This window comes from Lithobates pipiens, unplaced genomic scaffold (assembly GCF_037356315.1).
Source record: "Lithobates pipiens isolate NorthernLeopardFrog02 unplaced genomic scaffold, aLitPip1_a1.2 Scaffold_16, whole genome shotgun sequence".
Classification (NCBI taxonomy): Eukaryota; Metazoa; Chordata; class Amphibia; order Anura; family Ranidae; genus Lithobates; species Lithobates pipiens.
In genome coordinates this window covers 635,983,136-636,010,955 of record NW_027507748.1, presented here as the reverse complement: position 1 = coordinate 636,010,955, position 27,820 = coordinate 635,983,136, and the positions used below count along the sequence as shown (strand labels likewise).

The 27,820-nt window shown below is 45.0% G+C and overlaps 1 protein-coding gene across 1 annotated transcript in view; it reads left to right on the top strand.

Moving 5' to 3' along the window:
* The first annotated feature begins 482 nt into the window (after positions 1-482).
* FAM124A (family with sequence similarity 124 member A) overlaps positions 483-27,820 on the top strand; it is a 178,376-nt gene continuing 151,038 nt past the window's right edge. Inside the window, exon 1 of the mRNA XM_077484235.1 lies at positions 483-581. Within this exon, the coding sequence (XP_077340361.1) occupies positions 547-581 (35 nt within the window). The 5' untranslated portion in view covers positions 483-546. The remainder of the gene's footprint in view (positions 582-27,820) is intronic.

Genomic DNA, 27,820 nt, shown 5'->3' with positions numbered 1-27,820 from the left:
TCTAAAAAAATGTTTTGTTGATAGTTTTTCTTTTAATTGTCCAAATGCTGTAAAATCTACTTGCGAGTTTCAGGATCCTCATCATTTTTCTAAATTTGTCGAAAGACGGACTGATGCATTCTTGCCTGGAAGCTGAAGAAGGAAGCCGGGACAAGGTAAAAATGTCTATTTTGTTCCTTATGTGTGTGCTTTGGAAGATTTATTGACTGATTTTTACATTGCTGGGTGAGGGGGCTAAAAAATAAGCAGACCTGGCATTTTGACCTTTTATTTTTAATAACTATTTCAGTTAGTTTGTAAAGTGAACACTACCACTCTAAATCTTTTTAAATCCACTTTAAATTCAATCTCATAACGTAATTAACAGGATTTAGATTAGTTAACGGTACATGGGTACTGTATATTTGCTTATCTGACACTCATTTCCTCTTCTGTTTTACACAAGGAACAATCTGGCCCGTGATCTGAGAAGATAGGAGAGGACCTGAGACCATTACCGAATGCTGTATTCTCATCTGACTTCATTAACACAGCCAGCAAGAAAACATGAGAGTACACAGAGCAAGTACAGGGGGTATCAGGTGAGACAATGTGAACTTTATTTACATAGGAAATAGGAGAATTGATGTCATATTTCTGTTTTTCTAGATCAGTACAGTGGTCTCCAAACTGTGGCTAAGGACCAGATACATCCCTTTGCTTGTATTTTTTCTGGCCCTCACTATTCCTCCTACTGGCTCCGTTCCTTCCACTGACTCCAACGATGGGGCATATTTCCATCAAATGATAGAATGATGGAACCCCATTCCCTACACTGACTCCAATTATAGGATGCTATTCCTTCCACTGACACCAACAATGTGGCACTCACTATTGTTTCCATAGACATCAATGATGGTGCACTATTCCTTCCACTGATACCAATGATAGGGCACTATTCCTATCATTAAAACCAACAATCGGGCACTATTACTACCGCTGACATCAATGATGGTGCAATATTCCTTTCACTGATACCAATGATTGGGCACTATTCCTATCATTAAAACCAACAATGGGGCACTATTACTACCGCTGACATCAATGATGGTGCAATATTCCTTTCACTGATACCAATGATTGGGCACTATTCCTATCATTAAAACCAACAATGGGGCACTATTACTCCCATTGACATTAATGATGGTGCACTATTCCTTCCGCTGACACCAACAATAGGGCATAATTACTACGATTTTATAAACGATGGAACACTATTCTTCTGACTGATACCAATGATGGTGCACTATTTATTTCACTGACACCAACAATGGATCATTATTGATTCCACTGATACCAATGATTGGCACTTGTTTCTCACACCGATGATGGGGCTCTCTTCCTCTTACTGACACCAATGATGGGGCACTGTTCCTCCCACTGACACTGATGATGGTGCACTATTCCTTCCATTGACACCATAAATTGGCATTGCCTCTTTCACTGACACTTATGATGTGGCTTTATTACCCCCTACTGACACTAACGAAGGGGCACTATTTTTCCTCCTACTGACCACAGAATTTATGTACGTTTTTACATGCAATGACCACAAAGCCTAATGCCCCATACACATGATCAGAAAATCGTATGGAACATACCGATTTCGAAGCGATCGTATGATAATTGGATCATTAGTACAGAGCTTTCCAGAGCCGATCATGACAGTTCATCCAATATTATTTTATCGGACGCGCACTAAATTTTTTCTCGTACGATGCCAGATTGTACGATTTTCGTTTAATCAGTACAGCTTTCCTTCAAAAATGAATGAATAAAAATGCAATACAACACATGACATCACTTCCGATTTTTTTTTCTGTCATACAGGAATTTTCGTGACTTTAGTAAACTCATCAGATCAAAACAAAAAAAACAACGATTATTCATCTGATAATTTCATCGTGTGTATGGGGCATTAGGCATTGGTTACTCCCACTGATGCTGGGGCATTTTCTTTTTTTTTTTATATTCTTTATTTTCCCAAAATTTTTTTCCACTATTACAGACATAAATCCTATACATTAAATATTACCATTACAATTATTAATTGATTTTCCCTTACCCCCCCCCCCCCCCCTCCCCTCCACAAAACAAAAAAGCAAAACAAAAAAAAGGAAAGGCTTCAACAGCCCTCCTGCCCCCTCTCGCTTGCCCCTTCCTTCTCTATGCCCCCTCACTTTACAGTAACCCCAGATAACTTTCAGTTTTTCTAAACAGTAGCCATTGCTGCCATATTTTTTGTTGTTTCTCCTCTGCTTCCTCTATCTTATGTATTGACTCTGTACTGTACTGTACTGTACTGTACTGACTGATTGAATATTTCTTATCCATTCTACCCTCTCAACCCACTCTTTCATTGATGGGGTATCTTGGGTTTTTCACCTTCGAGGTATAACGCCTTCGCTGAGTTCAGTAAGTAAGGGTCTGGGGCATTTTCTACTCTCACTGGCCACAGTTTGGCCCTACTAAAGTCTGAAGAATAGTGAACTGGCCTTCTGCTTAGAAAGTTTGGAGACCCCTGTTCTAGATCATAAACAGGTGGTAAACCATGTTTTTAAGCATGTAATAATATGACATATATTAATTTGCAGCCACAAGGCTGTTCCTTTCAATGTCTGTATAAAGCGGGAACCACCTGTTGAGTACATTTCACTTCTGAGCAGTTTGTCCACTGTAGTGAGTTGATGAGCAGATGTTGCAGACGGTAAACTAGTAATTAATCTGGCCAGGGAACTTATTTCTGAATAACCACTCAACTTCAATACGTTAATTTTGTCTCAATGCCTTTGTTGAAGCTTTAGTAATATACAGACCATAGCTTGTCTGTCAGTTGTCACGTTACAACCTGATTGTACTACCTTCTTTAGCTTTACTAACAATTATCTAGCACAAGGATCTACCGTTTGGATATCCATTCAACAGGTTCTATATAGCTATTGTTAAATCTAACAAAGATTCCACAACAATTATATAATCAGATTGTAATGCTTGTGGGCATCTTAAGGGCTCATGTAGAAAAATGTTGCTGTTAAACACTGCCTTTTGCATTTGAGTGCAGAATTGCTCAAGTGCAGTATATGCATCTAAATGCAGCAAATGGCTGCCATTGACCTGCTTTGTACAGCATACAAATGCATCTCAGTATGACTTACTGTGTCAAACCAAATGCAAAGCAGGTCAAGGGCAGCCCAGAACTGTCATCTGCATAACACCATTGAAGTATACTATATGGCCAAAGGTTTTTGGACACCTGACCATCACATCTCTCAATATGGACAAAACTATTGTGACTTTCACATCCAAATGATTGAGTTCACGTATTGCCAGGAAGGGTAGCGTAACAATATCAAGGCATTTTGGACAATATGCTTTTTTACCCTTGCCACACCAGCTTGATGAAGACTTTTCTGTTCACATGATCATGCCCAGGGCTGCTGTTAAAAATAATGGGTCCCTGTACAGCCCCCACCCCGCCTGCACCCTCTGAGGTGTAGCAGAACAGTGACACTGACTTTATCTACCTTCACCCTGAAAATGAAAAATAAACAATAAAGACCTCCTCTGCTCCCACCTTCTAGGCACCTCTGTTGATGGGATAGGGCCCAGGGAAATGTAATGTAACCCCTGGTAAGCAACTAGGAGTGGGGGTGTGGTCTAGTAAAATCAATGTATTAATTTAGGCAGAAATGAACACTAAAGCTGCTCCAGGCTCCCCTGTTTAACTGATGAGACCTGGGCCCAGTACAACAGGTCTTGCTGTACTGCTTTATCCCCGGTCCTGACCATGCCCCTGTTTACATAGCCAGCTCCAAGGATAAGTGTGGTGTGGAAGACCTTGAGTGATCTTCACAGAACCCTGACTTCGCTCAACTGGACCCCTTTGAAATAAACTGGAATGCTGATTGCAATCCAGGTCTTCTCATCCATCCAACATCAGCATTTGACCACACAGATGCTCTCTTGGCTGCATGTTCACCAATTCCAACAGACATTCAAAAATCTTGTGGAAAGCCTTCCCAAAAGAGTGGCGGCTATTAATTCACTGTAATTTTCAATACTGGTTTGACTAGCATCTAAATTAAAGTCTCTTATAATAAAGCTTACCTGTAGGTACAAATAATATCTCCTAAGCATTCACCGTTTAGGAGATATTCAGTGTCCCTGCAGCCGGTAACGTCACCGGCGCATGCGTTCTGAAAGAACGCCATACCCATGCCGTTCCTTCAGAGCCCTGTGCAGTGAACAGTTACTTCATTGTGGCATGGCCATTCAGAGGACAGCAGATTGCAAACCCGGAAGAAAGATTGGTTGAAGATGGAAGCCGTCAGTGGTGACCGCCGCTAGCACATTATTACTTTACCTTGCAGGAAGAAGGTTTTTCTCAAATCGCCTTTCAGGATAACCTTGGAGAGAGTGCAGCTCCGCCCATTTTGTAGGAAACACATGCCGTCTTTAAATCCCTCCTCTTCCACCATGGCCTCAGGTATTGTGTTTCCTCCACCATGGTGGAAGCGCATGGTGGAACCAGGGAGCTGTGCTCTCTCCAAGGTGGTGGGAGAAGGCTTAGCTTGTGGTGTGTCCGTCTGGTGTGCAGTGACCATCCCAGAACCCCCCCCCCCAGTACGGGCGGGGGTGTTCTGGAGTCTCCAGTCTCTCCAGCTCAGGGGAAGCAATGGCCTGCAGGAGGCTTTGGCATCTGTGCGCCCGGGTCCGCTAGCATGGTCCAGGTGGCCAGGTGGAATTCCGCTGCCGGTCAGTGGCGTGTCCCGCATGTCAGTTTGGGGTCCCGGCTGGCGGGTGACGTCACGTCCAGTGACATAGGTTCCTGTGGGGGTGTGGTGCAAGTGGTTCCAGTCGCCTGGAATGCAGATGCTAGGGGGCGGGGTGGTGCCGTCGACCCGCGCTTCCGGTTCCGGCCCTCGTTGATGATGCTGAGACCGGGTGATTCAAAACCATTTTTTTTTAAATTATATTTCTTTACTATAAATCTTTCATCAATACAGACCAGAATACATTCTTATTGGAAAATATAAATACTTATCTCATTATTAAACTAATACATAATTTCCTTATTTCCAAAACCTCACGTAAGGTCAGTCCAAAGCAAATTCTGAAATTTTTCTTTCTTTTTCCTTGCAAATGTCATCTATACAACATAGCTAGCATATAAACATCTACATATAATATCCACATATACACAAACATACAGAAACTAAACAACAAACAAAAAAATAATTTAAATAGATCAAGCAGCTAATCCAATCCTCGCCTAATGTAGTGAGCTGTATGTCTATAACTTTAATAAGAGTTAATACTGCTGGTGGCTTATTTCATTACCTTCTTTTCTGCCCACTAGTGTGGCCCTCCATCCCCATTTTCCTTCTGATACCGTACTTACTATCACACGCTACATTTGACCACCCTACAAAGGAACAACAAGATCCAATGAAGATGGGGCCAACCGTGGGGCTGATATCCATTGTTTCCACAGTTTAATTTAATTTAGATTTGTTGTTCCTTTAGAAGGTTATCATTTACTTGAAATCTCCATTCCTCAAATGAGGGTACACTTGGAGATATCCACTTTATGGTGATTGGCTTTCGTGCTATAAACAATAATCTGCTAACTGATATCAATAGCTCAGTGGGCAAAAGCTCTTCATTGAGATAGCCCAGTAAGCACGTCTTAGGATCCAAATCGATATGTGAGTTAAAAGTTTCATTAATTGTATTCACCACCTCTCGCCAGTATCTAGCCAGTTTAGAACATTTCCGCAATAAATGTATTATTATTAATCAGCGGGGGATTTTTGGCATCATCTAAATAACATTACCGGTGTTCTATATACTCTGTATATTATGAATAATTGCGTCAAACATTGTGCTGGTGATAATGAGACTAAAATTGTCTGCCAGGTATTATCTGAAATGTCCCCTAGGCTCTCACCCTCTTCTACCCAGGCTGACACCATTATCTCGATATGGCCTCAAGAGTTGGCCATATAGAGATAAAATGATGCAGTTTTTCTTTGTCACCACTGCTAATGAGGTTAAAAGTGGCATTGGTTTTGCCGCTCTCTTTTCCCCTTTAAACTGAGATTGAACCTCATGTCGTAATTGTAAATATTTTTAAAAAATTACTATGAGGCAGCTGAAAGGATTCTTGCAGATCCTGAAAGGAGCTATATATTGAAGCCCTTTGGAACGCCAGCCTTCAAATCCCTCCAATTTACATTCATAACCAGATGGGTTGTTCTTTTCAGTACCCCACTGAGCTCTCTGCTAGGATGGAGGAGAGACTGACAGCTACAGCGGAAACAGGCACCCCAGGCAACGGTCAGGCCAGGGTAAGAGGGGCACAGTGGTACCTTAATTCTTGTCCATATGAGCTTATGTTGTTGCTTATCTTTGTGATCCTCCCTGCAGGGAGCCTGTGGCTGCACGGTCAGTGGTAACTCCACTCGGACCCTGCATTCTGGACTTGGTAGTTGCTGGCTGGGGATTGCACTGCTCTGGGCACTATTCCCTTCTGTCTGGTGGTGGTCTATTCGTGCACTAAGGATAGGAATTTTTTCAGGGACCCTTAGGTGAGTTTTCATTTATTCTCATTGCAGGAAAAAGCTTTAGGAAAAACCAAGGATTCAAACCCACCAAGTCAGAGGAAATGCCCTTCCTGCAAGAACCCCCTCAGAGATTCATGGCAGAAGGCAATGTGCAGGACTTGGTATTAAGTATTAAGGACTTGGTTCAAGAGGAAACGTCCCAGCGATACAAGGACTTGTTCTCTTCAGTACGAGAGCTTACAAATTCCTTGAGTTCGGTCAAATCCATGCTGGTACAGGGCCCGGCAGGCCAGGTTGAGCCCCACCATCCACCATCCAGCCCTAGGGCATCCACCTCTAGAGCAGCAGAGGTCATTGACTCAGGGCATGAGGGGACAAGTACTCTTCCCTCCCTCAGGGATTCAAACGAGGAAGAAGAGGAAGATGATAGCCGAGCCTCTAGGTACAAACTATTACTGGAGGAAGTGGATGACCTTTTGAGAGTGATCTACACTACACTACTAAAATGTACCAAGGACTAGATGACACTAAACATAAAGTGTTTCCAGTCAATAGAATCCTCTTGGACACAGTGAAGAAAGAATGGTAGGACCCTGAGAGAGGCCTCTTCTTTTCCAAGACTCTTATGCTGCGTACACACGGTCAAACTGTTTGACGTACTTAGTCCGTTGAAACACATTTCAGCGGACAATCCGCTCGTGTGTGGGCTTCAGCTGACTTTTTCAGCGTGCAGTCCGGAGTACTAAGAATTTCGGTTTTTCCAAAAATCTGTCCGTCGTACTTTGGTTTCAGCGGACAATACGGTCGTCAGTATGCTAGACCGACGGACTAAGAATGGCGCATGCCCAGAAAGGATTTACAGGGCTTTGCTGTGTCTTGGACTTCCTATTTCTAGTCCCGTCGTACGTGCTGTACGTCATCGCGCAAGCTTTCGTCGGACTGTTTGGGTATCCGTGTGTGGTCAAGTCCGTTCAGTGGAAAGTACGCCGGATTGTACGTCGGATTGTATGAGGGACTAAGTACGTCAAACAGTTCGACCGTGTGTACACGGCATTAGGAGAAGATTTCCGTTCGAAGATAAGGAGTCAGAGGTATGGAATAGAAAACCCTGGGTAAATGCTGTATTCTCGCAGGTTTCCGATCGCACAGACCTAGCATTCAAGGACATGGGTGTGCTGAAGGATGCGATGGATAAAAGAGTCTGCTCCCTCTTGAAAAAAGCATGGGATTCCACATCAGCCAGCCTCAAACCCGCTATGGCTTCCACGGTTGTCGCAAGGAACCTAGAGTGCTGGGTAGAAAAGCTGAAAAGCAACATAGAGGCAGGTACGTCACAGAAAGAACTTCTAGAGTCCTTTTCGTTGATACTGAAGGCAGTAAAATAAATGGCTGATGCATCAGCTGAATCAGTAAAGATGTCAGCAAGGTCGTCAGTGCTGGTGAACTCAGCCAGACGTGCTGTCTGGCTAAAAACATGGTCCGGTGACACAACTTCCAAGATAAAATGATGTAGCCTACCTTTTTCAGGTGATCTTCTTTTTGGGATAGACCTTGAAACAGTCTTGGACAGGGCAGCCGACAAGAAAAAGGCTCTACCTTCCAAAAAGAAACAACCGATCAAAAACAAATTTTTGTACTGTTCAACAACCTCACAAGAATAGGTATCAAGGGTCAAAAAGGGTAAGGGAAGAGCAGGAGTTCTCTTCAGATCTCTCCCAGACCAGCCCCCTAAGAACAAATGACAATCTTACTCCAGTAGGAGGAAGACTGTCTGCCTTTCACCTACAGTGGAACAAAACAACTGCAAGCCCGTTCATGAAAAATGTCATCTCCCAGGGATACAGGCTGGAATTTTCAGAACCCCCCTAAGCAGATTTTATGTTACAGCTCTTCCAAAGGACCAAGAAAAAGCTTCCGCAATGATGAACCTGCTGCAGGATCTGATTCAACAGGAGGTGATTATCCGGGTCCCAAAACATCAGGAGGGCCGGGGCTTCTATTCCCACATCTTCTTGGTGAAAAAGCCTTCGGGAAAGTATCGGTTGATTCTAAACTGAAAAATCCTAAACAGATCGATCCGTTTCAACCTACGTTGTGGCTCTATCAGTTTTTTTTGCAAAGACTCTATCCAGAGAAGTCTTCATTTCAAGATTTTTTAGGGCACTTGCACCGAATAGACCAGTTGGGATTTGTCTGTTGTTTTACAGAGTCTCAGGGAAGCTCAGTTTGAACCCTTTCAGGAAGCATCCTTAAAAAACTTAGTTCTGAAAACAGCTTTTCTGGTAGCCATTACTTCGGTAAGAAGAGTCAGCAAGCTTCAGGCCCTGGTGGTCACAGAACCCTTTCTAAAAAAAATTCAGATCGGGTAATCCTTTAAACAGATCCAGCCTTTCTACTGAAGGTTTCTTGAACTTTTCACCATTCACAGGAAATAGTCCTGCCCACTTTTTCCTCAGCTCCTGCCAATCCAGGAGAAGAAGCTTTCCACACACTGGATGTAAGGAGATGCCTGCTACACTTTCTAACAGTCACCAAAGAGTTTAGAAAATCAAATGCTCTCTTCGTGATATTCTAAGATTCACATAAAGGGGAAAAAGCTTCCAAAAGCAAAGGTGGCTTAAATGAGCAATCTCGGAGGCCTACAAAGCTAAGGGAGAAATACCCCCTTCAGGTATTGCTGCTCATACTACAAGATCAATGGCAGTTTCCTGGGTGGAAAAGGCCGGTGCTACAAATTGCTGAGCAAATTTGCAAGGCTGCCACTTGGTCCAACTACTCAACATTTCTCCAACATTATAGGTTGGACCCACTGTCCGCTGCAGATCAAGCCTTCGGCAGGAAGGTACTGCAAGCAGTAGTCCCACCCTAGGGTAAGTTTCTTAGTTATCCTCTCCAAGGTTGTCCTGAAGGGCAATTTGAGAAAGGCTTAGTTAGACTTACTGGTGATGGTATTTCTAAGAGCCTTTCAGGACAACCGTTATTTCCCTCCCTTTTATCTTAGAAGTGGTTTAAGTATCTATCATGGTTGTTTGGTGGTTTTTTTTGCTTTGTTTTCCAGTTTGTCTGAGACCACACAATAACTTAGGCCATGATGGAAGAGGAGGGATTTAAAGACGGCATGTGTTTCCTGGAAAATGGGCGGAGCTGCACTCTCTCCAAGGATGTCCTGAAAGGCTCCTAGAAATACCGTTACCGGTAAGTCTAACTAAGTCTTTTTTTTATTTATTTTTCCAACTTTACTTTCGCTTTAATTACACTAGATTATACTGTATTACCCTGGTTCCCAGCCCATGGCCTAGGGGCTGCATGTGGCCCTTTTTGTACTTATTGTGTGACCCTCTGAGCCCATGCAGACAGTAGTATATTTTTATGTTACCTAGGTGCTTACTCAGACCAGTGGAGGAAAATATTCTTTAATATTGTATTATGGAATTTTGCAGTATTTTTCATGTAAATTCACAAAGATCATTGCACAGGTTATTGTTCCTTAAAATACTGCTACATTCTGGCCAAAGTTATATTCTGTGAATTTTCTGTTGAGGAGTGCAGAAAAGGAGCCATTCTAGATGGTGCTACAGTAACAATTTATAGGAAATAAAGTCCGGGCTAATTCTGACATCCCTCTTTCTTTTTTTTTTTGTTTGCTAGAAAACTACCTAGAAGCCCCAGACATTATATAATATTTTAAGCAGATACCTCAGATAATTAAATGGTTGGTATTTCATATTTTTATGTCACAGGATTTGCGCAGAGGTTTTAGAAATGCAAATGTTTTGGAGAAAACACGCTTTAATTAATTTTAATGCACAAAAACACAAAATGATACCCAATGTTAAACAATGATGTTATGCTTAGTAAATAGATACCAAACATGTCACACTAATACTAATAATGTGTCCCAACCAAGTAACCAAGTGACTCCAATGTATGCCTTAAGCTTGATATATACACCCTTCTCTGATAAAAAAAAATCTGTTAATGCCTTGTACTTTCCTTTACACCCATATCAGTAGCCTCTATGTAATTGTATTGTATTCTCTATACTTGGAACATTCCACTATATTAGTAAGAAGATAGTTTTACTATGTTTACACTTATATAGTTACCTATACTGGTATTATTTTATCAAAGTGGCTGCAACCGCATTGCCATTGATGTACTTGTTACCATTTGAAAGCCAAATAAACATATTAGAAAAAAAAAGGCTTTACGGGTCACCAGTTTAGAGTTACACAGGAGGTCTGGTGCTGGAATAATTGCTCTCACTCTGTTGTTCGCGGTGATACCTCACAGATGTGGTGTGATCACCATTTACATATGACTGAAGGACCGATGTATGTGTTCGCATTTGCGTGCAAGCAAGGGGCCTTTCATTTTGTTTTTTGTAATATTATCTTTTTTCTTTTACTTTTTTTTTTTACACTGTCTCTTTATTTTATTTATTTTTTAATCACTTTTATAGCTATCCCAAAAGATGAACAACATCCAGGGGAGGGCTGGCGGCCTTAGGCCTGGGGGGCAAGTCCAGTCAAGTGGCCCATTGAACCACTGAATCAGCTCACCATATTCCCTGTACAGAGAGAGAGGGAGACTGCTCCACATTGCCCCAAAGAGAGAGAGACTGCTTGACACTGCCTGTACAGATAGAGACCGCTTCACACTGCCTGCACAGAGAGAGACTGCTTCACACTGCCTGCACAGAGAGAGACCGCTTCACACTGCCTGCACAGAGAGAGACCGCTTCACACTGCCTGCACAGAGAGAGACCGCTTCACACTGCCTGCACAGAGAGAGACCGCTTCACACTGCCTGCACAGAGAGAGACCGCTTCACACTGCCTGCACAGAGAGAGACCGCTTCACACTGCCTGCACAGAGAGAGACCGCTTCACACTGCCTGCACAGAGAGAGACCCCGCTTCACACTGCCATCATAGAGAGAGACCCTGCTTCACACTGCCTGCACAGACTTCGCTTCACACTGTCTGCACAGAGAGAGCAGTCACTTTCTGTGCAGGCACTGTGAAGCAGTCAGTCTCTGTACAGGCAGAGTGAAGTGGAGCAGTCTCTCAGAGAATGGAGCAGTCTCTCAGAAAGAGACAGCATGATTGCCCCCAGAGAGACTGAGAAAAAGAGCTGGCCCCTTCCCCACACCCAGTACACAGACCAATGAGACTGCAGGAAGATGAAGACTAAAGACTGTGCTGTCACTGCCACCACACTAAGCACTACCTGTGGAGTCCGGAGCTTCTCTGGTGAGTGAGCACCACACCACTGGGAAAGCCAAGCAAGCAGAGTAGCTGAGAGTCACAGTGAGCGCAGCAGGCTAAACACGCAAGTCCTGCTGTCTCCCCGGCATTAACACCAGATTCACCAGGGTGCAGGTTCCTCCTGTCTCAATTGCGGATAGTAAGAAATGCACATGCAGGCGCATGCCGGAGCACAGGCCAGATTAAGGGCATTATGGGCCTGGTGCTGCAGTGGAGCAGGTTTAGGAGTGGCAGGGATATGAGGTAAGTAATGTCATATCCCAGCTCTTGCCCAGACTTGGTCACAGCCCCACAGAGCTGTAATGTTAGGGAAGCCCAGAACTTGAATTACCAAGCTTCCGTAAGAGCCGTGTGTCGGTGTGTGCTCTGAGGTGAAAGTTTCCAAGCCATCAGAATACAGTGATCACTGCTGGCAGCTATAGCAGCCAGCACTGATCGCTAAAAAAACATAAAGACATGCTGGTTGTAGTGTCAGTTGATGGAGTCAAATTCTGTACAACCAGTCTGCACAGAGATAGATTGAAATGTCTGCTGAACCGGCAGAATTTCAATCTGTCTATTGTGGCCTAAGTCCACCAGTCTCTGGGTTTAATAATATCCTCAAATCTTCTGAAAGTGGGGCTCCACTTAGGTGTAGAAATTCACTTTGAACTCCACCTTATTTCCAGAACTCTCTTTAGGGTCCTTTAACACTGAAGGCGCTGTACAGGCGTTTTAGTGCTAAAAATAGCACCTGTAAAGCGCTTCTTATGCCACCCCAGGTTTCGCACTGGGGAGGTGCGCTTGAAGGACATTCTGAAAAGTCCAGCAAGCAGCATTATTGGGGCACCTCGCCCAGCCTATTGAAATGAATGCAACACGGCCCTTTTTAACACTTTCTTTGGCCACTAGTGGGGGTTAAAAGTGCCCCGCTAGCGCCACTAAAACAATGATAAAACGCCACTAAAACGAGCAGCGCTGTACCACTACCGCCCCCATCGCCCCAGTGTGAAAGTACCCTTTGGTATTAGATGTGCAAACAAAAAGGTGAGACCACATCTAATACCTACAGAGAGTAATGGAAATAAGGTGGAGTTCAAAGTGAACTGTGTCATTACCTGCAGGGATTGGCATTTAGGGGGCTTAAAGCAGGCAGGGATGAAATGTGATATCAACTATTCACTGCCTGTCAAATGCTTCTGAAAAGTGACCTGAGCATGGATCACTTTTCAGAGGAGTGGCAGTGGCTGCTGCAAGTGAATACAAGCATTTAGGCTCACAGTGGTGTGCTGTGGTTTGGCTGCAGTGCGGGTGTACTGGCGGGTGTCACACCCCCTCAGACTTCTTTTAGGTTACTCATTGTTGCTGCATGTTCTGAAAGTGCACCAAACATGCAGCATGCAGGACGTTTTGTGCACTTTCAGAACATGCAGTAAAAATGTGCATCCTCTATGTCCCAGGGGCAACATGCAGGATGACTGCCAGTACACCAGCACTGCAGCCAAACTGCAGCATGTCAGTGAGAGCCCTCATCATACCACCTAGCCCTAGGAGCGCAAGGTACTGACACAGGCTGCTAGAAAAAAACTCTTTGGCTGCAGGGAGGAGGAGAGAGGAGGAGCTCACTTACTTGGATGGTCCCAGCCTCCCAGGAGCCTCACTGGATTCCAGCCAACTGCTCAGATTGAGCAGAGAGCAGGTCCAGCCTCTGCCAGCCAATGGTGTGGAGTAGGGAGGGCTGGGCGGGGCTGTGCTGTGTAACACAGACTGTCAGCCCTGACATGAAGACATCGCTGGCTCACAGTACTGGACTTGGCCAGCTCAAGAACTGTGCATGTTGCGGTTTTGAGCTGACGACACAGCAGCCTTTGCCACCGCATATCAGAGCAGCCCAGGGGGCAATTGCATCCCTGCCCCCTGGCCCAGCCCTCCCCTGACAACATCCCTTGTGATAGCGTGGGCCATGACTGGTCCTCTTTATGGTGAAATATGGAGTCTATTAGACCCCAGATCTTTCTCTGGCCTCCAGTGCAGCCGATCAGACACAGATTGGTCTGATCGGCTGCTTCTCTGGCTGGTAATAGTCAGGTATCTGATTTCTGATGTCACACAGTGGGAAGAACAACATCAGCTCCTCTCACTGTGTCCCAAGAACCAGATGCCGCCAGTTGCATCCTTACCGCGCTACCAAATCATTCGGGAGAGCAAGGCAGCCACCAGAGAAGCGTTCTGGTGTTGGTACTTGTGGTTCCGGAAGGGGCATCACCACAGTAGGAGTAACTACCAGAGGGTTGGCTGAAGACGACCCTTGATCAGTGGCGTTAGGTGTTGCATACAGGTGGGAGAGGAGTGAAACCCCCTTCCGCTGCCTGTAAAAGTAATCCAGCTGCTCTATAGCTGCTAGGATTACTTTTAGAGAAGGGAATTATCGGCCCTAAAAAAATATATATTGGTCATTGCTGTAACTGCAGTGATTCCCGAGATATCACCCTTCCTATCCAGCGATGTACGAGAACATTGTTGGATTAGAAGCTGCTATTTCACGGGGAAAAAATATATATTCTATACAATAATTTATACAGCTTAGTGAATTGGCCCTTATTCTAAATTTGGACATTCCTAATGGAAAAAAATCGCAATCTTTAAGCGTGGACTGGTTTCTGAATAAGGGACAGCCGATAAATATATGCAAAGCATCTTTGTCACTGAAGGTTAATTAAAAATGTTATTTTTAAATGTAGAAGCAATAGGTTCCTGTGTATAGCTATAATGGATTGGGAATGGGAAGCCATCTGCATTCCATATTAACCATCTGTTGTGCTGCCACTGACCTGTGTCTTGCGCAAGTGCAGGTGTTCTTTTCAGGAAATAATTACTGTTATTAGAGAAGTGCTCTGCTGGGCATTAGATAGCTGCTGAAAGTACATGGCTAGTCCAACTACCAAATAAGCTTTTGCAACACAAAAATACGTACTCCTATCATATGAGGCTTTTTACAATAAGGACATTACAACCATCACCCAGTCCCAGCCCTGAGATTTCCTAAATTGGGCAACCATCAGCTAATCATGGATATGGAGATCTTTACAGCAAAACTCCAGGCTAAGTCAATTTAGTATTAATATTAGGATCCCAAATATATTATCTTACAGGTTCAGGCATCCAGCTAGGAAAAGATGGTTACTGAATTTCTGCTTCCATTACTCATCCAGCCAGCTAATTAGGCAATATAAAAGCATACTGATCATCCCTGTTCTCTCCCCTCCTGTAAGCATGTTCACAGTGTAAAGCCTCGCGCACACACGATCGGATTGTTCGCCAACAAAACCGTGGACTTTTGCCCCAAACTTGTCTTGCATACACACAGCCCAACAATTGTTGGCCAACAATTATGAACGAGCCTGTCAGTGTTCAGACCATACACCGCACACTGCATCAAATTGGTCTGCATGGCTGTCATCCCAGAAGCAAGCCTCTTCTAAAGATGATGCACAAGAAAGCCCGCAAACAGTTTGCTGAAGACAAGCAGACTAAGGACATGGATTACTGGAACTATGTCCTGTGGGCTGATGAGACCAAGATAACCTTATTTGGTTTAGATGGCATCAAGCGTGTGTGGTGGCAACCAGGTGAGGAGTACAAAGACAAGTGTGTCTTGCCTACAGTCAAGCATGGTGGTGGGAGTGTCATGGTCTGGGGCTGCGTGAGTGCTGCCGGAACTGGGAAGCTACAGTTTATTGAGGGAACCATAAATGCCAACATGTACTGGGACATACTGAAGGAGAGCATGATCCCCTCCCTTTAGAGACTGGGCCGCAGGGCAATATTCCAACATGATAACGACTCCAAACACACCTCCAAGATGACCACTGCCTTGCTAAAGAAGCTGAGGGTAAAGGTGATGGACTGGCCAAGCATGTCTCCAGACCTAAACACTATTGAGGTGGAGGAGCACAAGGTCTCTTACATCCACCAGCTCCGTGATATCGTCATGGAGGAGTGGAAGAGGACTCCAGTGGCAACCTGTGAAGCTCTGAAAAATAATAGTGGCCCAATTTGGACATTTTCACTTAGGAGTGTGCTCACTTTTGTTGCCAGCAGTTGGACATTAATGGCTGTGTTGAGTTATTTTAAGGGGACAGCAAATTTACACTGTAATGCCCTGTACACATGGTCGGACGTTCAGACGGAAAATGTGCGATCGGATAGCGTTGTCGGAAAATCCGATCGTGTGTGGGTTCCATCTGACTTTTTCCATGGGTATTTCCGACACACAAAGTTTGAGAGCAGGATCTAAAATTTTCCGACAACAAAATCCGATCGCTTAAATTACGATCGTGTGTAGACAATTCCGACCGACAAAGTGCCACGCATGCTCAGAATAAATGAAGAGAACACAGCTATTGGCTACTAGCCCGTTTATAATCTCGACGTACGTGTTGTACGTCACCTCGTTAAGAACAATCGGATTTTCCGCAACTTTGTCTGACCGTGTGTATGCAAGACAAGTTTGGCACAAAATCCGTCGGAAAAAATATGATGGATTTTGTTGTCGGAATGTCCAACCGTGTGTACAAGTCATTGTACAAGCTGTACACTCACTAATTTACAGTGTAGTAAAGTGTAATTTTTTCAGTGTTGTCACATGAAAAGATATAATAAAATATTTACAAAAATGTAAGCAGTGTACTCACTTTTGTGAGATACTGTATATATATTTATATCCCTTACAATTAAAGCATGTGAATAAATAGTACCCCAGACTGTGATTCCAAGAGGAAAACAAATCAAACATAGAGATACTTTCATTCTGTCATTTTTGCAGTGTTTAGTGTGGATCCAGGTGACTTTTCCTTCAAGTTTTGTCAACTGTACTTGAAATATATGTATTGTGTCTCCAAACATTTCTTTATATATAAATGTCTCTTAACAATCCACAAGTCATCTGACTTTAGTTTATGGGACCTTTCCAAACTTTTAGGATCTGGAATTGGGGAGAAAAACACATAAATGAGTTTGTCAAAAACCTTAAAAGATCAGCAGCATTCTCTGTGAGAGCCAAGTGGAGGGCTTCAGCTGCTGAGACAAAATATAAGCAAGTAAGCAAAACACTCCCAAACAAAATCTCACAGGGAGGGAGTCCAATATCCCCTTAGGGCTTAAAAATATATATAAAGACATTCAGGCTATATTTTTCTAGTCTTTGAATCCCCTAAGGCAGGGGTAATGAATTAAAATTCAAGGAGGTCCGGTCGCCAAAATTTTCTTTGGGCCGAGGTCCGAATCTGAAGTCTGCGCTATGACTCAGAAAGATTGTAGTCACTGTATATCTATCAAAAACATGAGAAATGGACAATTTCCTTAGCATTTCAACAATATTTATTGTCAAGTTTCAGTTACAATATTAAACATGTGGACAGCTGGAACTAGGATAGCTTTACATTTGCTCTTGTCTTTGTAAGGAAAACAAACAACTATTTTTAACAAAAAAAACATGGAAGCAAATCCATAACTCTTTAATAAAACATAAAAAGCACATCCATTTTTCAAGTAAAAGAAGCACCTTCTGACTTTATTTCAATTTTTTTAACACCCAAAAAACTTTCCTGTCTAGTGAGAAAAATGGGATTTTGATTGTCCTGCCAGTAGTTTGAATCTTGGCTTAAATTGAGTTACTGCCATTCTCATGCACATATGTAGGTGCTCATTGGTGAGCCTGGAACGATACTTTGTTTTAATAATGTTCATAGTAGAGAAAGCTGACTCACAGCTGTATGTAGATCCAAACATGGTCAAGGTGTGTAGTGCTACCTTGATTAGACAAGGGAAATCAGTCTCAGGCACAGTCTGTAGCCAGAAGTTAGCCGGATCAGTTCCTTCAAAGTGCTCTCTTAGTGCGACATTTGTTTGCAGGTCAATCATTTCTGTCTGTAGAGATCCCTCATGTGCCCACTTGAAGGTCTGCATCACCTCCTTTGAAAACACTCTGACATCTTTAATGAGGAATGGATTGTGAATGAACAGGAGGATCTGATGTCCAAGACTGAAGCTATCAAACCTTTTACTGAAGTTTCCAATGAGTTTATTTATGAAGTCAACAAAAGAAGAAACATCTCTCTTTCCTTGAATCTGTTCTTTCACCTTTGTGAAATGCAAGCACTCTCCTTGCAGATCTTCCTTGAACAAATCCAGTTTTCTCTGGAAGGAGCGGACAGCGGTCATCAAATCACAGATGGAATTGTTCTTGCCTTGGAGCTTTACATTGAGTTCATTAAGGTGTGATGTTATGTCCACTAGGAAAGCGATATTTTCCATTGTGCTTTCATCTTGTAAAAACAGTGAAAACTGTCTTGCTTTCTGACTTTTGAGTTGCACTAAGAAAGCTGCTACTTCAGTTCGAATGGACCAAAAGCGTTCCAATACATTGCCTTTACTTAGCCATCTAACATTGTTGTGAAGTAAAAGGTCATTTGCATTTGCCTCAACTTCTTTAAGAAACTCTCTTAGTAAACGATGTTGATGGGATGAGGATACTCTGAGGAAGTTGATGAGTTTCATCATCGTGTCCATGATTTCTGCAAACTTGTCCGATAGAATGGCACACAGGACAGTCTGGTGAATAATGCAGTGGTAAGAAATAAGGTCAGGGTTGTCCTCTTTCAGTCGTGCCACAGCTCCTCTCTCCTTTCCTACCATGGCAGGGGCACCATCTGTGGTAACCGAGACCACCTTTTTCAGATCGATCTTCCTCTTTCTCAGAATCTCCTTAATGGCCTCGTATATGTCTTGTCCTCTTGTGTGCGTCTCAAGTGGTGTTACACCTAACAGGTCCTCACAAAGTTCTTTTGTTTCTTTGTGAAAAAATCTTACATACACCAAAAGCTGGGCATTATCAGTTATATCCGTTGATTCATCAATGGCTAAAGAAATGCATACTGCACTCTGAATCGCTGCATCAAGTTGTCCCAAAACATCCTCTGTTAATATTTCAGTCTTTTTTGTTGCTGTTGACGCCGACAGTGGGATCTGGTTGATTTTTCCACACAGCTCATCTTTTTGTTTACCCTCAAGTAAAGTTTCAGCAACAGCATTCAAACACTCCTTTACAAATGTACCATCGGTAAATGGTCTTTTGTGTTGCCCCAAAATCCATGCTACTTTAAGTGAACATTCATTTGCACGCTGCTGGGCTGTAAATGAATGTGAGAGGACTTTGGTAGATCTGTCATACTGGGCTTTCAGTTCCGTTATTTTACGTGCCCTTACCTCAGAATGCTGTGGATATGTTTGCGCAAACGAGCTGTGTTTTGTTTCGTAGTGACGCTTCACATTGCTACTTTTTATTAATGCCACGGTTTCGCAACAAATCAGACAAACTGGTTTTAAACTTCCCACAGGAAGAATGAACATATATTGGTCTGTCCATTCATCTTTGAAGACTCGGTTTTCAGTGTCTACCTTCCTTTTCTTGGCACAAGCCATGCTCTCGGTCACTTTTGCTACGGTTTCCTCCACACACTTTGGTAATATTCTGTAAATGTAAATGTCCCTATTAGTTTTCCCTCTTACATCAGTTGCCCCTATTAGAGTAAGGCCGCGTACACACGGGCGGATTGTCTGTCCAACTTAGTCCGCTGAACCGTGTTTCAGCGGACAATCCGCTCGTGTGTGGGCTTCAGCGGACTTTTTCAGCGGACAGTCTGACGGACTAAGTCTTTCGGAATTTCCGTAATTTTGTCCGTCCAAACTTGGTTTCAGCGGACAATCCGCTCGTGAGTAGGCTAGTTCGACGGACTAAGTTTGGCACATGCTCAGAAAGGATTTACACGGCGAAGGTTGCATTGCAGTGTATTGGACGTCGAATTTCTCGTCCCGTCGTACATGCCGTACACGTCATCGCGCAAGCTTTCAGCGGACTGTCTGTTCATCGTGTGTGGTCAAGTCCGTTCATTCAAAAGTTGAACGGACTGTCTGTCGGATTGTCTGACGAACTTAGTTGGGCGGATAATCCGCCCGTGTGTACGCAGCCTAATTCATTAATTCATTGCCCCATCAGACTACCCCCAAAATAAGTTGCCAAAGGCAGACTACTCTCTTATATCAGGCATTCTTGTCAGAGTGCCCACTTACATCAGGTTTCTGCAATGGAAAGCCCCCTTACAGCTGGTGTCTCCCATCAGTGTGCCCCCTTATACAATTTGTCACCATCAGAGTGCCCCATTATATAAAGGTGCCCTCTTACATAGGGTGTCCACATCAGCGTGCCCCCTTACATTAGATGTCACCATACGTGTGCCTCCTTACATCAGGTGTCCCCACCAGATCAGATGTGCCCATCTGATTGCACTTTAAATTAGGTGTGTTCTTCACAGTGCCCCTTTACATCAATTGTCCCCATCACCGTGCTCTTACATCAGGTGCCCCCATCACAGTGCCCCTTTACATCAGTCGTTCCCATCACAGTGCCCCTTTACATCAGATGTCCCCATCACAGTGCTTCTTTAAATCAGGAGTCCCCATCACAGTGTCCCTTTACATCGGGTGTCGCCCCTTTACATCGGGTGTCCCCATCACAGTGCCCCTTTACATCGGGTGTCCCCATCACAGTGCCCCTTTACATCGGGTGTCCCCATCACAGTGCCCCTTTACATCGGGTGTCCCCATCACAGTGCCCCTTTACATCAGGTGCCCCCATCACAGTGCCCCTTTACATCAGATGTCCCCATCACAGTGCTTCTTTAAATCAAGTGTCCTCATCACAGTGCCCCTTTACATCGGGTGTCCCAATCACAGTGCCCCTTTACATCGGGTGTCCCAATCACAGTGCCCCTTTACATCTGGTGTCCCCACCACAGTGCCCCTTTACATCGGGTGTCCCCATCACAGTGCCCCTTTACATCAGGTGCCCCCATCACAGTGCCCCTTTACATCAGTCGTCCCCATCATAGTGCCCCTTTAAATCGGGTGTCCCCATCACAGTGCCCCTTTACATCGGGTGTCCCAACCACAGTGCCCCTTTACATCGGGTGTCCCCATCACAGTGCCCCTTTACATCGGGTGTCCCCATCACAGTGCCCCTTTACATCGGGTGTCCCCATCACAGTGCCCCTTTACATCGGGTGCCCCATCACAGTGCCCCTTTACATCAGGTGCCCCCATCACAGTGCCCCTTTACATCAGATGTCCCCATCACAGTGCTTCTTTAAATCAAGTGTCCTCATCACAGTGCCCCTTTACATCGGGTGTCCCAATCACAGTGCCCCTTTACATCGGGTGTCCCAATCACAGTGCCCCTTTACATCGGGTGTCCCAATCACAGTGCCCCTTTACATCTGGTGTCCCCATCACAGTGCCCCTTTACATCGGGTGTCCCCATCACAGTGCCCCTTTACATTGGGTGCCCCATCACAGTGCCCCTTTACATCAGGTGCCCCCATCACAGTGCCCCTTTACATCAGATGTCCCCATCACAGTGCTTCTTTAAATCAAGTGTCCTCATCACAGTGCCCCTTTACATCGGGTGTCCCAATCACAGTGCCCCTTTACATCGGGTGTCCCAATCGCAGTGCCCCTTTACATCTGGTGTCCCCATCACAGTGCCCCTTTACATCGGGTGTCCCCATCACAGTGCCCCTTTACATCGGGTGTCCCCATCACAGTGCCCCTTTACATCGGGTGTCCCCATCACAGTGCCCCTTTACATCAAGTGTCCCCATCACAGTGCCCCTTTACATCGGTGTCCCCATCCCAGTGCCCCTTTACATCGGGTATCCCCATCCCAGTGTCCCTTTACATTGGGTGTCCCCATCACAGTGCCCCTTTACATCGGGTGTCCCCATCACAGTGCCCCTTTACATCGGGTGTCCCCATCACAGTGCCCCTTTACATCGGGTGTCCCCATCACAGCGCCCCTTTACATCGGGTGTCCCCATCCCAGTGCCCCTTTACATCGGGTGTCCCCATCACAGTGCCCCTTTACATCGGGTGTCCCCATCACAGTGCCCCTTTACATCGGGTGTCCCCATCACAGTGCCCCTTTACATCGGGTGTCCCCATCACAGTGCCCCTTTACATCTGGTGTCCCCATCACAGTGCCCCTTTACATCGGGTGTCCCCATCACAGTGCCCCTTTACATTGGGTGCCCCATCACAGTGCCCCTTTACATCAGGTGCCCCCATCACAGTGCCCCTTTACATCAGATGTCCCCATCACAGTGCTTCTTTAAATCAAGTGTCCTCATCACAGTGCCCCTTTACATCGGGTGTCCCAATCACAGTGCCCCTTTACATCGGGTGTCCCAATCGCAGTGCCCCTTTACATCTGGTGTCCCCATCACAGTGCCCCTTTACATCGGGTGTCCCCATCACAGTGCCCCTTTACATCGGGTGTCCCCATCACAGTGCCCCTTTACATCGGGTGTCCCCATCACAGTGCCCCTTTACATCAAGTGTCCCCATCACAGTGCCCCTTTACATCGGTGTCCCCATCCCAGTGCCCCTTTACATCGGGTATCCCCATCCCAGTGTCCCTTTACATTGGGTGTCCCCATCACAGTGCCCCTTTACATCGGGTGTCCCCATCACAGTGCCCCTTTACATCGGGTGTCCCCATCACAGTGCCCCTTTACATCGGGTGTCCCCATCACAGCGCCCCTTTACATCGGGTGTCCCCATCCCAGTGCCCCTTTACATCGGGTGTCCCCATCACAGTGCCCCTTTACATCGGGTGTCCCCATCACAGTGCCCCTTTACATCGGGTGTCCCCATCACAGTGCCCCTTTACATCGGGTGTCCCCATCACAGTGCCCCTTTACATCAGTCGTCCCCATCATAGTGCCCCTTTAAATCGGGTGTCCCCATCACAGTGCCCCTTTACATCGGGTGTCCCAACCACAGTGCCCCTTTACATCGGGTGTCCCCATCACAGTGCCCCTTTACATCGGGTGTCCCCATTACAGTGCCCCTTTACATCGGGTGCCCCCATCACAGTGCCCCTTTACATCGGGTGCCCCCATCACAGTGCCCCTTTACATCAGTCGTCCCCATCACAGTGCCCCTTTACATCGGGTGTCCCCATCACAGTGCCCCTTAACAAAATGTGCACATCAGGGTGTCCCTTAACATAAAATAAGGGTCATGCTGATGGGCACATTTTATATTAAGGGGCACTCTGATGGACAACAAAATGTGCCCCTTAACTTAAAATTTGCCCATCAAAGTGGCCCTTTTAATATAAAATGTACCCATCAGTGTTGCTCTTAAAATAAAATATGCCCATCAGCGTGCCCCTTAACATGAAATAAGGGTCACACTGATGGGCGCCTATTATGTTAGGAGGCACTCTGATGGACAAATTTTATTTTAAGGGGCATGCTGGTGGGTATATTTTTAATGTGCACATCGATGGGCATATTTTGTAAGGCACATTTTGTTGTGCCCCTTAACAAAATATGCCCATCGATGTGCACATTAAAAATATACCCATCAGCGTGCCCCGTAAAATTAAATTTGTCCATCAGAGTACCCCTTAACATAAAAGGTGCCCATCAGCGTGACCCTTATTTTATGCTAAAGGGCACTCTGATGAACACATTTTATTTTAAGGGGCATGCTGATGGGTATATTTGTAATTTGCACAATGCTGTGCTTTTTTTGTAAGGGGCACGCTGATGGATATATTTTTAAGTGCACACTGATGGGCATATTTTGTTAAGGCGCACCTTAACAAAACATGCAAATCAGTGTGCACATAAAAAATATACCCATCAGCATGCCCCTTACAAAAAAAGCCCAGCATTGTGCAAATTACAAATATACCCATCAGCATGCCCCTTACAAAAAAAGCCCAGCATTGTGCAAATTACAAATATACCCATCAGCATGCCCCTTACAAAAAAAGCCCAGCCTTGTGCAAATGACAAATATACCCATCACCATGCCCCTTACAAAAAAGCCCAGCATTTTGCAAATTACCAATATACAAATACAGTCATGATCACTATGTGCCCACATACCTCAACTGCAGGAGGGCACAACAGAAGCTGCCTCAAGGAGTCGGAGAGCCAGGACCCGGGAATTCGGAACCGCGGGCAGCATGGGGGGCGGAGCGCGCACGTGACGTCACACCCCCTACTATCTGTGAGCGTGCGTGTCTTCAGCTCCGAGACGCGGCCAGGAGCAGGGGGCGGGCGCATGCGCACAGCGTCACTGGTTGCTAGGGAAACCCGCGGTCCCAGCAAACCAGTGATTGCTGTCATTTAATATGCTGGCGGCATAGCGGTCCGGGCGGAAGCCCCGCTCGGTCCGGACTCGGACCGCGGGCCGCCATTTGATGACGGCTGCCCTAAGGCATACCTCCCCACTTTCAAACTTGAGAATGAGGGACATTTGAGGGAGGTAGAAGTCTGCAGCACGCAAAGGGCGCCGCAGCGCAAAATGGATGTGGCCAATCTTTGCAGTGGGAGGGGCTTAAGGGGCATGGTTAAACAAAACCCAAGCTCCAGGCATGTGCTGGGGGGGGGTAGTTTTGGGAAGTAGAGCACTTGTGCTAAGTGCAGGCAGTGACAGGAGCCCATGCTAGTGTGCCTCCACCAGAGAAGGACTCCAGGACTCAGCCTTAATTCGCTGGGACTTCGGGACTTACATCAAATCCTGGGACGGTCCCGGTGAATCCGGGGTGGTTGGGAGGTATGCCTAAGGGGATATTGGACTCTCTCCCTGTGAGATTTTGTTTGGGAGTGTGTCCTTCATATGCTTATATTTGTCCCAGCAGCTGAAGTCCTCCACTTGGGTAGACTTGGTTTTGCATCAATTGACAGCACTGAGATGCTTTGGTCATGAATCTGATTACACTTCAATTGAAGGTATTGTGAGATTGCATGGAGGAAACAGAGATGTGATCGATAATTTATAATCACATCTTCCAACTCTTATGTGGCAAATAAATTGATCGGGGCTGTCAACTATAGATAGATTGTTCCTATCCAGAGAGATGGATTGGAAAATAATTCAATTGTTGATCAAAGTATGTAGAAAGCTAAATGTGAATGTTCAGCCTGGAGTATTCATACTTGTTCTGCATTTGTTAAAAACTGAATTCCTGAAAGTCCAATAAAAAATTGGGAACCCCTCTGTGTGACAGGTGTACTGACTGGAGAACTTGGGCCTTTATATCTCTCCACCAAAAATGTCTTGAGATGGTAAAAACTGACTTAAAGGAAGCCTATACTGAGAAGGATATAGAGGCTGCCATTGCTGACCTCCTTCTCGAAATAGTAATTACTTGCCTTTCTCTGGCTCTAATACTTTCTGGTACAGTTCCCAATACAAGCATGAAAACCATGAAAGACTCATCCACCTTACCAACCGTTCAGTGTCTGCTACCCCTCTCTGCCGATCCCTCCATTGGCTTCTGCTCACCCAATGAATACAATTACAAGTACAGTCCTAAAAGCCATCCACAATTCTGCCCCAGCTACATCACTAACCTTATCTCAAAATACCAACCTAATTGTTTTATTTGCTTCTCCCAAGACCTCCTGCTCTCTCATCAACCCTTCCAATGCTCCCCTTCAGGACTTCTCAAGAGCCTCTTCCATCCTCAACTCCTTACCCCAGTCTGTCCAACTATCTCCTACTCTGACCACTTTTAGGTGATCCCTGAAAACTCTTTTTAGAAAAACCTATTCTGCCTCCACCTAACAACTGTACTTTTATTTTCTACATCAGCTCATCCCCTACAGTTATTACCTTTTGTACCATTTGACCCTCTCTTTTGGATTGTAAGCTCTAACAAGCAGGGCCCTCTGATTCCTCCTGCATTGAATTGTATTGTAACTGTACTGTCTGCCCTCATGTTGTAAAGCACTGTGCAAACTGTTTGCGCTATATAAATTCTGTATAATCGGAAATAAAAATATCAATAATAATAATAAACTCAGAGCTACTAACTTGCATACTTGTTCCAGTTCAGTAACCAAAAAACAAAGTGAAGCCACTGGATCAGAATTACTGCCAGGGCATTGGTATTTTTAGAAGTGAAGGACAGCATTGGCAGGCTCCAATATCCTCAGTGCAGGTTTCCTTTAAATTTAAAATGCGTTCATTTTAACTGCTTCGCGTCCGCCCTATAGCCGAAAGACGGCTACAGAGCGGACGCTAACTGCCGGGAGGCCGTCCCTGGACGTCCTCCTGTTTAGTTCCCCTCTGCGCGCCGCCACAGGCGCGCATCGGGGAAGTTCTGTGCTGGCTGGGTCCCTCGGACACAGCCAGTCACAGATCGCTGTAAACGGCCAATCACAGCGGCCATTTACAGGGCGATCGGCGTGTCCAATGAGAGTTGATCTCATATGTAAACATATGAGATCATCTCTCAGCGCCGCTCTCCCTCCTCACACAGACAGCGTGTGAGAAGGGAGAGATGAACGGCTGCAGCGGCCGTAAGTTAAAAAAAATAAAAAGTAAAAAAAAGTGCCATCCGCCCCAGTGCCATCCTCCCCCAGTGCCATCCTGCCCAGTGCCATCCTCCCCAGTGCCATCCTCCCCAGTGCTACCTGCCCCCAGTGCCACCTGTTAGTGCTATCTGTCCCCAGTGCCACCTGTCCCCAGTGCCATTTGTCCCCAGTGCCATCTGTCATCAGTGCCACATATAAGTGCCATCTGTCATCAGTGCCACGTGTCATCAGTGCCACATAGTGCCATCTGTCATCAGTGCCACATATTAGTGCCATCTGTCATCAGTGCCACGTATCAGTGCCATTTGTCATCAGTGCCACCTGTCAGTGTCATGTGCCATCTGTTGTCAGTGTCACGTGTCATCAATGCCACTTATCAGTGCCATCTGTCATCAGTGTCACGAGTCATCAGTGCCACGTATTAGTGCCATCTGTCATTGGTGCCACATATTAGTGCCACGTATTAGTGCCATCTGTCCTCAGTGCCACGTATTAGTGCCATCTGTCATCAGTGCCACGTATTAGTGCCACGTGTCATCAGTGCCACGTATAAGTGCCAACTGTGATCAGTGCCACATATTAGTGTCATCTGTCATCAGTGCCACGTGTCATCAGTGCCACGTATCAGTGCCATCTGTCATCAGTGTCACGTGTCATTGTCCTGGTGCTCCAGGGCCTTCAAAAGTGTAATAAGTAGTCAACAAGTTAGATGTATAATTTATGCTCCTAAAACACGTGATGGCGCTCCCTGCATGTTGGGCCTCTTTATGTGGCCAGGCTGTGAAAAGTCCCACACATATGGTATTGTAATACTCAGGAGGAGTAGCAGAATCTTTTTGGGGGTGTCATTTGTGGTATACACATGCCATGTGAGAGAAATAACCTATTACAATGACAATTTTGTGGACATTTTTTTTTTAATTTTGCAAAGAACTGCGGGAAAAAATGACAACATCAAAAAGCTCACTATGTCTCTTACTAAATACCTTGGGATGTCTACTTTCCAAAAAGGGTCCATTTGGGGGGTATTTGTACTTTCCCGGCTTGTTTGGGTCACAAGAAATGAGATAGGCCACCAGTACATCAGATGTGATCAATTTTGTGCGATTCGCACCACAGCTTGTAGACTCTCTAACTTTCACAAAGACCAAATAATATCCACTAATTTGGGTTATTTTTACCAAAGATATGTAGCAGTATAAATTGTGTCCAAAATATATGAAGAAAAATTAATGATTTGCATAATTTTGTCACAGAAGCAAAGAAATATGCGTTTTTTTTTTTTTTGGTCTTTTATTCATTTATAGCGCAAAAAATAAAAACCCCAGAGGTGATCAAATACCACCAAAAGAAAGCTCTATTTGTGGGAAAAAAAGGACAAAAAATTCATTTGGGTACAGTGTTGCATGACTGAGTAATTGTCATTCAAAGTGTGAGAGCACCGAAAGCTGAAAATTGGTCTGGGCAGGAAGGGTGTTTAAGTGCCCAATAGGCAAGTGGTTAAAATACGAGGTT